The 11,664-nt window shown below is 44.6% G+C and overlaps 1 protein-coding gene across 1 annotated transcript in view; it reads left to right on the plus strand.

Annotated features, from left to right (window-relative positions):
* Positions 1 to 7,268, plus strand: part of kdm6a (lysine (K)-specific demethylase 6A) — a 34,025-nt gene extending 26,757 nt beyond the window's left edge. Inside the window, exons 19-30 of the mRNA XM_068572644.1 lie at positions 1,512 to 1,641; positions 1,782 to 1,887; positions 2,578 to 2,783; positions 3,077 to 3,129; positions 3,211 to 3,285; positions 3,396 to 3,544; positions 4,118 to 4,232; positions 4,317 to 4,504; positions 5,261 to 5,402; positions 5,514 to 5,640; positions 5,733 to 5,903; positions 6,161 to 7,268. Of these exons, the coding sequence (XP_068428745.1) occupies positions 1,512 to 1,641; positions 1,782 to 1,887; positions 2,578 to 2,783; positions 3,077 to 3,129; positions 3,211 to 3,285; positions 3,396 to 3,544; positions 4,118 to 4,232; positions 4,317 to 4,504; positions 5,261 to 5,402; positions 5,514 to 5,640; positions 5,733 to 5,903; positions 6,161 to 6,190 (1,492 nt within the window). The 3' untranslated portion in view covers positions 6,191 to 7,268. The remainder of the gene's footprint in view (positions 1 to 1,511; positions 1,642 to 1,781; positions 1,888 to 2,577; positions 2,784 to 3,076; positions 3,130 to 3,210; positions 3,286 to 3,395; positions 3,545 to 4,117; positions 4,233 to 4,316; positions 4,505 to 5,260; positions 5,403 to 5,513; positions 5,641 to 5,732; positions 5,904 to 6,160) is intronic.
* The last annotated feature ends 4,396 nt before the right edge of the window (positions 7,269 to 11,664 follow it).

Raw genomic sequence — 11,664 nt, forward strand, 5'->3', positions numbered from 1 at the left:
AAGAAACCAGTTAGCCTGATTCAGACTACGCGTTAAGAAAGTCTTGTGTGTGTGTGTGTGTGTGTGTGTGTGCTCGTCTGAGAGATTAGGAATCAGTGTGCTGAATCCTTTATTGATATTTTTGCTTCTGTTAAGTCATTTATTTGACCTAAAAAGAGACTTCCAGGGTTCTTACGGCCATGGAAAACCTGAATAATGGTCATTTCTAGGAAAGTCACAATAAAATCACAAAAGTGTAGTAAAAGTCCTGAAAGTGTGTTATATTCATATGTTCATGACGTTCATTTACGCATTAAAAATAATTAATATGCTTTTATTAGAAAGAGGCTCAAAATATAAGCAGGCATCTATATAAATGTTTATTCTTTTAATCAAACTATTGTCTCATTCATTTGTGTCATTTAAGGTTTACTGTGTGCTTTGAATCCTCATTGTTAGTTTAAATACTACATTTTCTCACGTTTTACTGTTTACACACTGATTTTACAAAATGTTGGGTCATGGAAATCTGGTTTAAAGTCATAAAATAGTAATATCCATTGGTCAAAATGTGTTTGAACCTTGTACTTGCTCGTGTGGGTTCAGATCACAGCTTTAAAAAAAAAGTAAAAATAGTTCTGACTCAGCGAAATCCAAAGCTGTGTAATTTAATGAGGTGTGTGTGTGTCGCACCAAAGCCGGCGGCGCTCCTCTGCAACGCACCACGCGTAGAAGTGAGTAATGCGTCGATTCTTCGCTGCGTTAGCAGAGAAAATGTCGCGGCCTTTTGACCCCGCGCTCTAGATTCGGTCTCGTCACTGAGCCTCTTTTCTATTTCATCAGGCCAATCTTCATGCAGAGCCCTCTCGTCTGCCATGTTCACGTCTCATCATTCAGACCATCATTACGAGCAGCCAAATCTTAAGGAAAAAAAACAAAAAACGGTTGTAATTCAGTCTGCCAGATACAATCTCTCCTACTTGGCCAAAGGAAACACAGAAGTGTCAACAAACCGCTGGAGAAATGTCTGCAGAGCCTCCAACACTGGGAGACGCGTCCAAATGTATCCAGTATTAACGCCACTAATTAGATTTCCTAAAAGGATCTACACGCTGTAAACATGAATTCAAACAAAAGTCACTGACCTTCAATCTTCAAATGTTCTCGATACAATGTGAACCACTTTGCAAATGACGTGTAAAATAACCAGAAGTCGCTTTAGGCGCTCATTGAAAAGATGCAAAAGCCATAAAGGCAAACATTTAGTTTCCTCACGCCAATATTTAACAAAATATAGCAGAACTGATTTATGTACAAAAGCTTTAATCAGATCTGAATATCCATATCTCAGTGTTTCTCTAAATCCTGATTCTGGAGACAAAGTGGGTTTCATGAGGCAAACTATGCGCTGTGCTTTTTCCTTAGAGGCCAGTTCTTCATACCACATCATGTCTAGTTGTTTATTGTCAGCGACAAGTGGTTTGTTTATTACCAGAGCTGATGAACTCACTGATTTCTCTCTCTCTCTGCAGGAACCTGGGGAAGAACGGCCTGTCGACGAGCAGCATCCTCCTGGACAAGTGTCCCCCGCCGCGACCCCCTCGCCCGCCCTCTCCTCCACTGCCAAAGGACAAACTCAATCCCCCGACGCCCAGTATTTACGTGAGTGCAGCAGCCGCAGCACCGTAGACGGGAGAAGCGTTCGTGCCGTCGGACGAACGCAGCGCATTTTGGTCCCCGCCCCACCGGCACCAAATGCTAACGCGTAGCCTGACCGCTCCTGTGTCTCCTCTCACATACAGCTAGAAAACAAGAGGGACGCCTTCTTCCCGCCCCTCCATCAGTTCTGCACTAACCCTTCCAACCCGGTGACCGTCATCAGAGGACTGGCCGGAGCCCTCAAGCTAGGTACGACGGCTGCGTTTCAAGCATCTGAGCGTGTTTTCGGTTTCGCCGTTTAGCCGACTTCACATGTGATTCGTGGAGGCAGCTGTGAGCATGTGCAACTTGGATGTTGCTGTCTGCTCCAGTCTCACGTGGCTCTGTGGCTCTGTGGGTGTGTCTCTGTGATCATGTGGCATCAGTGGAGTGTGTGTATGAATTTTGACGTGACAACAGCACCACCTGCATGTGGGAAATGTTACTGCACGTGTTTGCTGTTGTGAGAACTCGTCGGCTTTGCCAAGAATCTACCAACATCTGCTCTATTATAATGACTTGCTGGCCTGTTATGCAATTCCCTCATCTGGCAGATTAATCCATGCTTATTTGTGGAGGAGTTTATGTGGCCGAAGTTTCAGAAAGACGGAAATAAACATGGAAGTGCACGGCATACGATGAGGCGTCTAACCCTGTTCAGTGCAGGTGTGAGGTTGACGGTCAGCTGTCTCACCTTGCGATACTCTAATTGGAAGATAAAGTGTTTTGAAAGATTGTTTATATATGAAGGTCAAGGAAAAAATGGAAGCTTGAATCGAAGAAATCTCCATTTTCTCTCCGAGGTAACTTTTGAAACTAATACTTAACTCGCCTCTAACTGCCCTCTCCTTCTTTGGCTCCTCTCTCTCTCTCTCGCTTGCCATCCTCCTCCGCGCACAGATCTGGGCCTGTTCTCCACCAAGACGTTGGTGGAGGCCAACCCGGACCATCTGGTGGAGGTGCGGACCCAGTTGGCCCAGCCCACCGACGAGAACTGGGACCCCAGCGGCAGCAGGAAGATGTGGCGCTGCGAGAGCAGCCGCTCCCACACCACCGTCATCAAGTACGCCCAGTACCAGGCCTCGTCCTTCCAGGAGTCTTTGCGGGTCAGTGGGACGCACACACTCACTTAAACACACTAATACTGTGACTGGCGTGACGTTTCCATGATGCGGTGCACACAAAGCGGTTCCCAGATAGATTGTACGACCTAAAATAATACATGAGGACTATTTTTACCGGTTGATTTAGTGTTTTTCTGGCCATCATTGTTGTGGTTGTTCTGAGGTTCCTGTCATCAGTCAAAATTTTAACGGTACTGACTTCATAATGGATGTTTGACGAGCTTCTGGGGACTTTCAAAAGTGTCTTAAGTGTTAATGATTTGTGTTTGTGACAGGAGGAAAATGAGAAGAAGAAGGAGCCGGAAACAGAAGCAGGCTCTTCTGACAGGTGAGTTTATTCTTTCCTTCTCGTCTCCTAAGATGTAGTATTTTATATTTACGTTACTAACTATATTCAACTCTCATGCAGTGCGATGCGTCGAAGGAAGGGGTCTTTCAAGCACATTAAGTTCGGCACCAACATCGACCTCTCCGACGAAAAGAAGTGAGTGGATGTATTCAGCCTCTACATTATCTTCTCCCCACATGATGTTTTTTTTTTTTGATCCAACCAGCTGGGAATGAGGAATCTAATATTTCGTATTTGTGCAACAGGTGGAAACAGCAGCTTCAGGAGTTGTCCAAACTGCCGGCGTTTGCCCGAGTGGTGTCGGCCGGTAACCTGCTCAGCCACGTGGGACACACCATCCTGGGCATGAACACCGTCCAGCTCTACATGAAGGTGCCAGGGAGCCGGACGCCAGGTACACACGGGGCGAACAAATACTACGGCTGTTAAAAATGTCAATAACACACATTTTCTGACCGTGAACGACGAAACACCGCATGCAAAACCGTCCTCGCTCGCCCTGCTCCTCGCGAGGAGCGGCTGATTCGAGAAGATGAAATGAGGAATAATCTATAGGCTCCTTCATTATTCTACTAAGTATGGTGGCAGCAGGAAGTTTCCTTTTGGCTGCTGTTTTTAATTGTATGGCATTTGCAGTAAATGTCACAATTGAAAACAAGCATTTCCTGTAAGAAATAAAAGTACAAACGTCGGACGATCCCACTTACTTGTCTTTTAAGTCACGTCTCCAGTCTGATGCGGAGCGCTCAGGTGACGGCAGCTCGGTTTATTCACCCGATGTGACGCCGCGCTTGGCGGCCGTCGTTGAATTATTCATTCTTCAGCTCGGTCTAGCGATACTTTTCATATTCAATTATGAAAGTGAGGCGCTCGCAACACAGGGACGTATATATTACATATGTGTTCATTGGCTATCCTGATGCCTCTCTGTGTTTTAATCGCGGCCTTCAATCGCATGCCTTTGCAGGTCACCAGGAGAACAACAATTTCTGTTCGGTCAACATCAACATCGGTCCCGGGGACTGCGAGTGGTTCGCCGTGCCGGAAACGTACTGGGGCGTCATCAACGACTTCTGTGAAAAGTGAGCGACTCGAGAGATTCTTCCCCTGCAGACGACGTGTTTTTAAAATAAATAGTTTGAGCTGGATTCACCTTCCTCCTGCAGGAACAACATCAACTTCCTGATGGGCTCCTGGTGGCCCAACCTGGAGGACCTGTACGAGACCAACGTGCCCGTCTATCGGTTCATCCAGCGTCCCGGGGACTTGGTGTGGCTCAACACGGGCACCATCCACTGGGTTCAGGCCATCGGCTGGTGCAACAACGTGGCGTGGAACGTGGGACCCCTCACGGGTGAGCCAACGCAAACTAATGACGACGCTGCGCAAGCGTTCATGGCCATTTCTTTACCTGCTGTGATGAAGCAGAGCCTCGGGACGGAAACTATAATTCCTCCAGACTTTTAGGATAACCTCCAGGAGCACGAACGGGACATTAACAGGGTTCTTATGGTCATGGAAAACCTGGAAAGGTCACTAAATTCATGGAAAAGTCCTTGAAAATGATACAATCCGAAAAGTGTAGTAAAGGTCATGTAAATGTGTTATATTCATACGTTCATTATATTACTTGATCTGTATCTTTATTTACTGTGAGCAAGGCTGCTGTAATCATGTAATTTCCCCACTGAGGGACTAATAAAGGATTATTTTATTTTATTAAGAATTTTAAAAGAAAGATGCTCAAAATATAAGCAGCATCCATACAGGCATCTATATAAATGTTTATTCTTTTAATCAAACTATTGTCTCTCATTCATTTGAGTCATTTAAGGTTTACTGTATGCTTTTAATCCTCATTGTTAGTTTAAATACTACATTTTATCACTTTTTACTGTTTACACACACATTTCACTATATGTTTGGGCATGGATATTTGGTTTAAAGTCATGGATATTTGGTTTAAAGTCATGGATATTTGGTTTAAAGTCATGGATATTTGGTTTAAAGTCATGGATATTTGGTTTAAAGTCATGGATATTTGGTTTAAAGTCATGGAGATCCATTGGTCAACATGTGTATGAACCCCGTGTTGTCGCTGTGTCCTCAGCGCATCAGTACAAGCTGGCGGTGGAGCGCTACGAGTGGAACAAACTGCAGAGTGTCAAATCCATCGTTCCCATGATCCACCTCTCCTGGAACATGGCCAGGAACATCAAAGTTTCGGACCACCGGCTCTTTGAGATGATCAAGTGAGGACTCTCTCTCTCTCTCTCTCTCTCTCTGAACCCAATAGCTGACATGAGCGTCACCTCCTTTTAGCCCCGAACTCTCCCTCCAACGCCTGTGTTTCTGCCCGTCAGGTATTGTTTGCTCCGGACGCTGAAGCAGTGTCAGATGCAGCGGGAACTGCTGCAGGCCGCCGGGAGGGAGCTGGTGTGGCACGGCAGGACCCAGAGCGAGCCGGCGCACTACTGCAGCATCTGCGAGGTAAGCGCCACGCCCCCTGAACCACCGACAGCAGCGAAAACGCCATCCTTTGTGGGCTGCACACTTGAACTCCCCCTTCCTCTGGCGTCCAGGTGGAGGTGTTCGACCTGCTGTTCGTGACCACGGAGAGCAACAGCAGGAAGACGTACGTGGTGCACTGCCAGGACTGCGCCCGTAGGGGGAGCGCTAACCTGGACAACTTCGTGGTGCTGGAGCAGTACAAGGCCGAGGACCTCATGCAGGTCTACGACCAGTTCACCCTGGTGAGTGCCCGTCTCGTTCAGACGCAAGAGGAGACTTTCAAAGTGGCAATCTTGGAGATCTGTTAGCTTAATAACCATCGTCGAAGGAGGTCTCAGTCCTTTGACCCGCTGCTAAACTGCAATGTGTTTATATTTGCAGTCCAACGCACTGCACTGGGTGTCTGGTGAATTTCCTAAAGAAAATCATGCTTTTGTGTTTGACTTCCAAGAGTTTTGTCTGCAACACTTCAGTGTGTTCTCCCTGTATCCGTCTCCAGGCGAGTCCCCTGCCTTCCTCCTCCTCTTGATGCCGTTTTGATTGAACGCCGTCGTCCGGAGGACACTTATAGAAGCACAGTGGACTTAATCGGAAAACTCTCCGGGGGAAAGAAAAGAAATCCTTTTTTTTTTTTCTTCTATTTTTTTCTTCTGATATTCAGGAAGTAAGCCGGCAGTCCTCAAGCGGCGCTCTGTAGCTATCCCGTGTAAGGCAGCTGCGTGAAAGCTGTGTGTGTGTGTGCGTGTGTGTGTGTGTGTGTGTGTGTGTGTGTCTATGCAACCTGCACCCGGAGCGGGGTGGCAGCTCCTCCTCGTCGCCATGATGACCCGACTGTTCCACTGCTGGCCCAGCTGGACTCTCCAAACGAGAAAAATGAAATGCGGGGAGGGGGAAAAAGATGAATCAAAGTTTTGTACATAATGTTTTTAACTGGCGACATCGTCACGCCAAGACTACTGACTTGATAGTTTGTTGGTTTTTTTTTTTTTCAATTTTTGTAATCCGTTTGTGAGTTTGACACCAGAGCTTTGCTCCCTCCCCTCCATGAGATGAGATGAGTCGTTAGCATAGCCGGCCTTTTTGTATGTTAGCTAGACGGGACAACCACATTTAAAAAAATAAATTAAAAAAAAAACAGTTTTGTAATGTGAACAAGTTGAGACGCTTCTCCCCCCTCATTTTATTTAATTTTGTTCTATCTATTAATTGCTGGAACTATGATGAGATATTTTAGTTACTTTCCGTTTGGGGGGCGGGGGGGAGGAGTCACAAACAGCCAAGTCACAGATAAAAAAAAAAGGTTGCACATAGACGAGAGTGAACTTTAATTAGTTTTTTTAATTATTTTGATGTAAATTTACACTATTTATAAATGCATATTTATTGCTTGAACATATTTGTTGATGGAATGCTGTAATCTTTTCTTCTCCCAGAGTACCTGCCATTAAATTTGAAGGAGCCTCGTGATTTTTAAGCTTGGCCCCTCAATACGTTTTCTATCAACATAAAACTGCTTCGTGAAGCGTTGTACAGAGACCGGACCTCGACATGGGTTTATTGTTTGAAGGATGTTTTACGAGTCAATAAACAAGAACTGTCTTTATTTACATCTGCAGCTCTGTCGCTTGTTGTCGGTGTCGCTTGTTGTCGGTGTTGTTTGGCGCTCGCCCGGCCGGAGAAGAGAAACGCAGATTTTCGATCTTTACCCGTCGACTGAGTCGACAAATGCATTCAATGCAACGTAACGATGAACAAAGCAGATGAGATGACACAAACAGGGGACATCTTCAGGGTGATCAGGAGCATACAGGTTGAGAAACTGGTTCAAAACTGTCAGTTGTGTCACTTTAAAAGATTTTGTTTTTGTAACTAAAATCCTTGTGTAGTTCAGACATGAGTTATTTTACCAAAACCACACGTGACACTTTTTTTATCAGGTTTAATTTACCTAATTATACACAACTTGATGCTTTTTAGTTTTAAAAACCAACCTAGTTTTAGACCCTTTCCTCAAAAATTGCATACCCCAAACTAAAATGTGTGTGTCTCTGCACCCACTAGGGCTGTTTGAATCATTGAGGTGTTATAATAAAGAAGTACACATGTGACATGTTCAGATGTGTAAATATCAGTATACATGTTACTGATTTAAGAGTAAAAGATGACACAGACAAAAATGAAAAAGTTTCAGGTCCGCCTATAAAAAATTAAAAAGAAATACTTTCAGGATGATTATTTGTTTGAAATGATGCAGCTGTGAAGTCCAACTCTAACAAACCATAACACAACATGTGACATTCAACACGTGAACATCCTCTCTGTAAAGGTTGACTTTGATAAAGTGAAGCAGAACAAAGTTAGAGGGTTTAGTTCAGAGAACATTCAGACTCCAAAACTAATTGTTTCATGTACCAAACCATACATTTCCTACTTGTATATTATAGTGTGTTATAGCACGTTTTGTTGTTTATTTTTCTTCATAAAACAAGCTATAATTCACAGTTTTGTGTAGCGATCGCTGCGTCTTCCCCGTTTATTTGAAAGGTTCACATTGTGGTGTTTGTTCCTCTTGTGGATCAACTGTCCGTCCACATTTCTGATGGATCTGTGACCAGCTCCAAAACTAAAGCTGGACGATGGAGGGACCATCCAGTCGGGTTCCCCGAACAACTCAAAAGATGGACTGTACACACACACACACACACACACACACACACACACACACACACACAGTAGAAAACTCAAAGTCCACTTGCTGTTGGATCTGACCCAGAGGAGATGGAAGAACAGCGAGTGAGAACAATGCAGATGGCGGCGCGCAGATGAAACACTCGCCATCCAAGCGGCTTCTCGAGCTTCAGAAGAGAAAAGGGAAAAGGTTTTCCACGCCGTTCGCGTATCGAGGAGTTAATGACAGTTGTACCGTCTGATGTGGAGTTGGAAGGGAAAACAACACGGGTCAGCCACGGCGGCGAGACGGATTGCAATGTTGTAGCCACACGAAGTCTGCAATGCATTCTGGGGAGCCTGTCATCCCTGCAAATTGCACCACGTCCACGACGCGGCAGTCTGATCCCTGCACGCCGTAACAAGGCCGTGCGGCCTCATTAAAGGCCCACATGGTGCATGCAGCTGACCGGGCCCCCCGCAGGGGACGAGGGCGACCATTTCTATCTGAATGAAGTCCACGAGGAAGTAGAGAGGAGGAGGAAGAGGAGGAAGGAGGGGGGACATAATGAATGAGAACAAAGTAGCTGAGAGAAATCAAAAGCTCGTAATCAATACACACTGCACTGTGTGTCTCGGGTCGGTTTGTTAAAGGTTCTGCAGCGCAAGAAGAAAAAAAAAAGACCAGATGATGCCACGCAAAAAAAAAAAAAGAGGAACTCTGAGAGCTGTCGGTTTGTGAAAAGAGGAACAGAAAGCGTTTCGCTTCCTCCGCTGTTGAGAGGACGATAAAAATACTAATAATGCAACAGGCCTAATGAGTGAGGAGCGATCAAGAGGGATCCGTGTTCCCTTTCTGTGGCCGGCGGGCTAACCGTCCTGCACGCTCGGTTTGGTCCGACACCGGCGGCATGTTGGGATGTGAAAAACAATGGAGGACGGACGTTCATGCAGTCACAACCCGCGCTGGGGTCGCTGGGTTCAGACGCAATCATCCTCAACAACGGCTGGATGGGAGGACGGCCTTGAAACCTGTGTGTGTGGGTGTGTGTGTGTGGGTGTGTGTGTGTGTGTGTGTGTGGATACGTTTGAGTTTCTCAGAGGGTGTCTGTCCCCCTGACGCCACCAAGAGGTTAAACGTTGTGTTTTTTTGTGTGAAATGTGTCAACGTGGCCTCAGACGTTTCTTTATTTCTCTCGGCATGAATTCCATTAACTTCTACTCTTCACATCGAAGTTGTAATTCCTTCAATGCGCGGCCACGGGGCACATTCAAGGCCTGGCTTTAGCCTAGCTTTAGCCTAGCTTTAGCCCGCCACGTCATTGTCTTTTAATGCAAACCTCGACCCCCCGTTGTTCCTTACATCCTCCTTTCTCTTTTCTGCTGCTAACACACTGGAATAATGACGATAACTAACTGTGCTGGTTGGCCTCTAATTGCTGCTAATGCTGCTTAATGGAGTCATATGTATATATATATATATATATATATATATATATATATATATATATATATATATATATATATATATATATATATATGACTCCATTAAGCAGCATTAGCAGCAATTAGAGGCCAATAATTGCTATGTGGAGTCATATTAATGGAGTCATATGTATATATATATATATATATATATATATATATATATATATATATATATATATATATATATATATATGACTCCATTAAGCAGCATCGAATAAATGAATATTGCCGTATAAGCCTTGTTAAATGCACAAATATTGTGGTACACCGACAAAAAAGCGACAAAACATTTGTTCAGCATTGTTGTTCTTGATGTTAAAACGTCCGATGACTTCACTGAAACGAGCAGAGAGACGAGGAACTCAGGCCAAAGTTTTCTACGAGCAAATCTGTAAATGCTTTGACCAGCTGAGGCGGGACACGCCCTTAAAATGAACCAGATCTGCACTTTAATCTGTATGTGAAATGTTGAAGAACACAGTGTGACCTTAACGTTCTCAGGTGGATTTTATTTTAAATAGAAAACAACACGGAGGAATTCAACTGTGGAGCCGCTTTCTGGCCTCTCTTCTGGTTATTAGCGGATGTTCTGCGTGTTTGAGTTATGAATAAACAACATTATTCCTCAGTCTCATGCTGGTGATGAGTGCGTCACTTTATGGACAGAACAAACAGAGGAAATCAATTATAAAAAAATAATCTCTTCTCAAACTCTTTTTTTTATCCAAACCCTTTCCCCGGATCCCCGTTAACGGTTCAATGTATTCCTTTATTAATAAGAAGCTCTTCTTCTTTTCCTGTGATACTTTGTTTGAAGCGTTGTTGGATCCTATTGAAATGTTTCCATTAAAGCTTTCGATGCATCTCTCCCGTCGCTCAGACCAGCAGCAGGAGACGCCTCCACAGAGCTGCTTCTCATCAGGACCTGACAGCAGCGTTTCTTTTCTTTTCCTCCGTCCTGTTCTCAGGTTTCTCACCGTCGACGTTTCTTTATATTCAAACGAACATTTTATAAACTCGTTTTAAGGACTGAAGGAGCGTTTATCATCACCATGTGACACAAAGAAGTGTAGAACTGCATTCCTCCTTCTTCTTTTTCTTCTTCTTCTTCTTTGTCTTCTTCTTCTTCTTTCCTTACTTCATTCCTTCATTCCTTTCTTCTGCTTCTTCTTCATCTTTCCTTACCTCTGTCCTTCCTTATTCTCCTTCACCTCCACCTCCTCCTTCTTCTTCTTCTTCTTCTTCTGATTCTGATTCTTCATCTTTCCTTCCTTCTTTCCTTCCCTTCTTCCTTCCTTCCTTCCTTCCTTCCTTCCTTTCTTCTTCCTTCCTTCGTTCTTCTTCATCTTTCCTTACTTCCTTCCTCCTTCTCCTCCACCTTTACCTCCACCTTCTCCTCCTCCCCCTTCTTCTTCTCCTCCTCCTCCGTCATCTTCTCCTCCTTCTTCTTCTTTCTTCTTCTATTCCTTCTTCTCCTCCGTCTTCTTCTTCTTCTTCTTCTTCTTCTTCTTCTTCTTCTTCTTCTTCTTCTTCTTCTTCTCCTCTTCCTCCTCCTCCTTCTTCTTCTTCTTCTCCTCTTCCTCCTCCTCCTTCTCCTCCTCCTACATTTGCATCATAAGGAATGCTAACCTGGGTGGATAATGTGGCCGGCGTCTTCGCATTAATAATTCACCAAGAGGAGAATAAAAACATTGTTCTTCAACTTTTTGTCTTTGACTGTTGGAGCAGCATTGATGTCCTCGTCCTCTCGTCCTACCGGAGTCAGACCGGAGTCCACTTTTTATCTTATTTTTATTAAAGGTTTCGGTACAAAGAAACGGGCTCCTGGGCTGGAAAGTTGGAGCGTAT

This window comes from Clinocottus analis, unplaced genomic scaffold, assembly GCF_023055335.1.
Source record: "Clinocottus analis isolate CAN_PGR_092001 unplaced genomic scaffold, fCliAna1.0.p SCAF_12, whole genome shotgun sequence".
NCBI lineage: Eukaryota > Metazoa > Chordata > Actinopteri > Perciformes > Cottidae > Clinocottus > Clinocottus analis.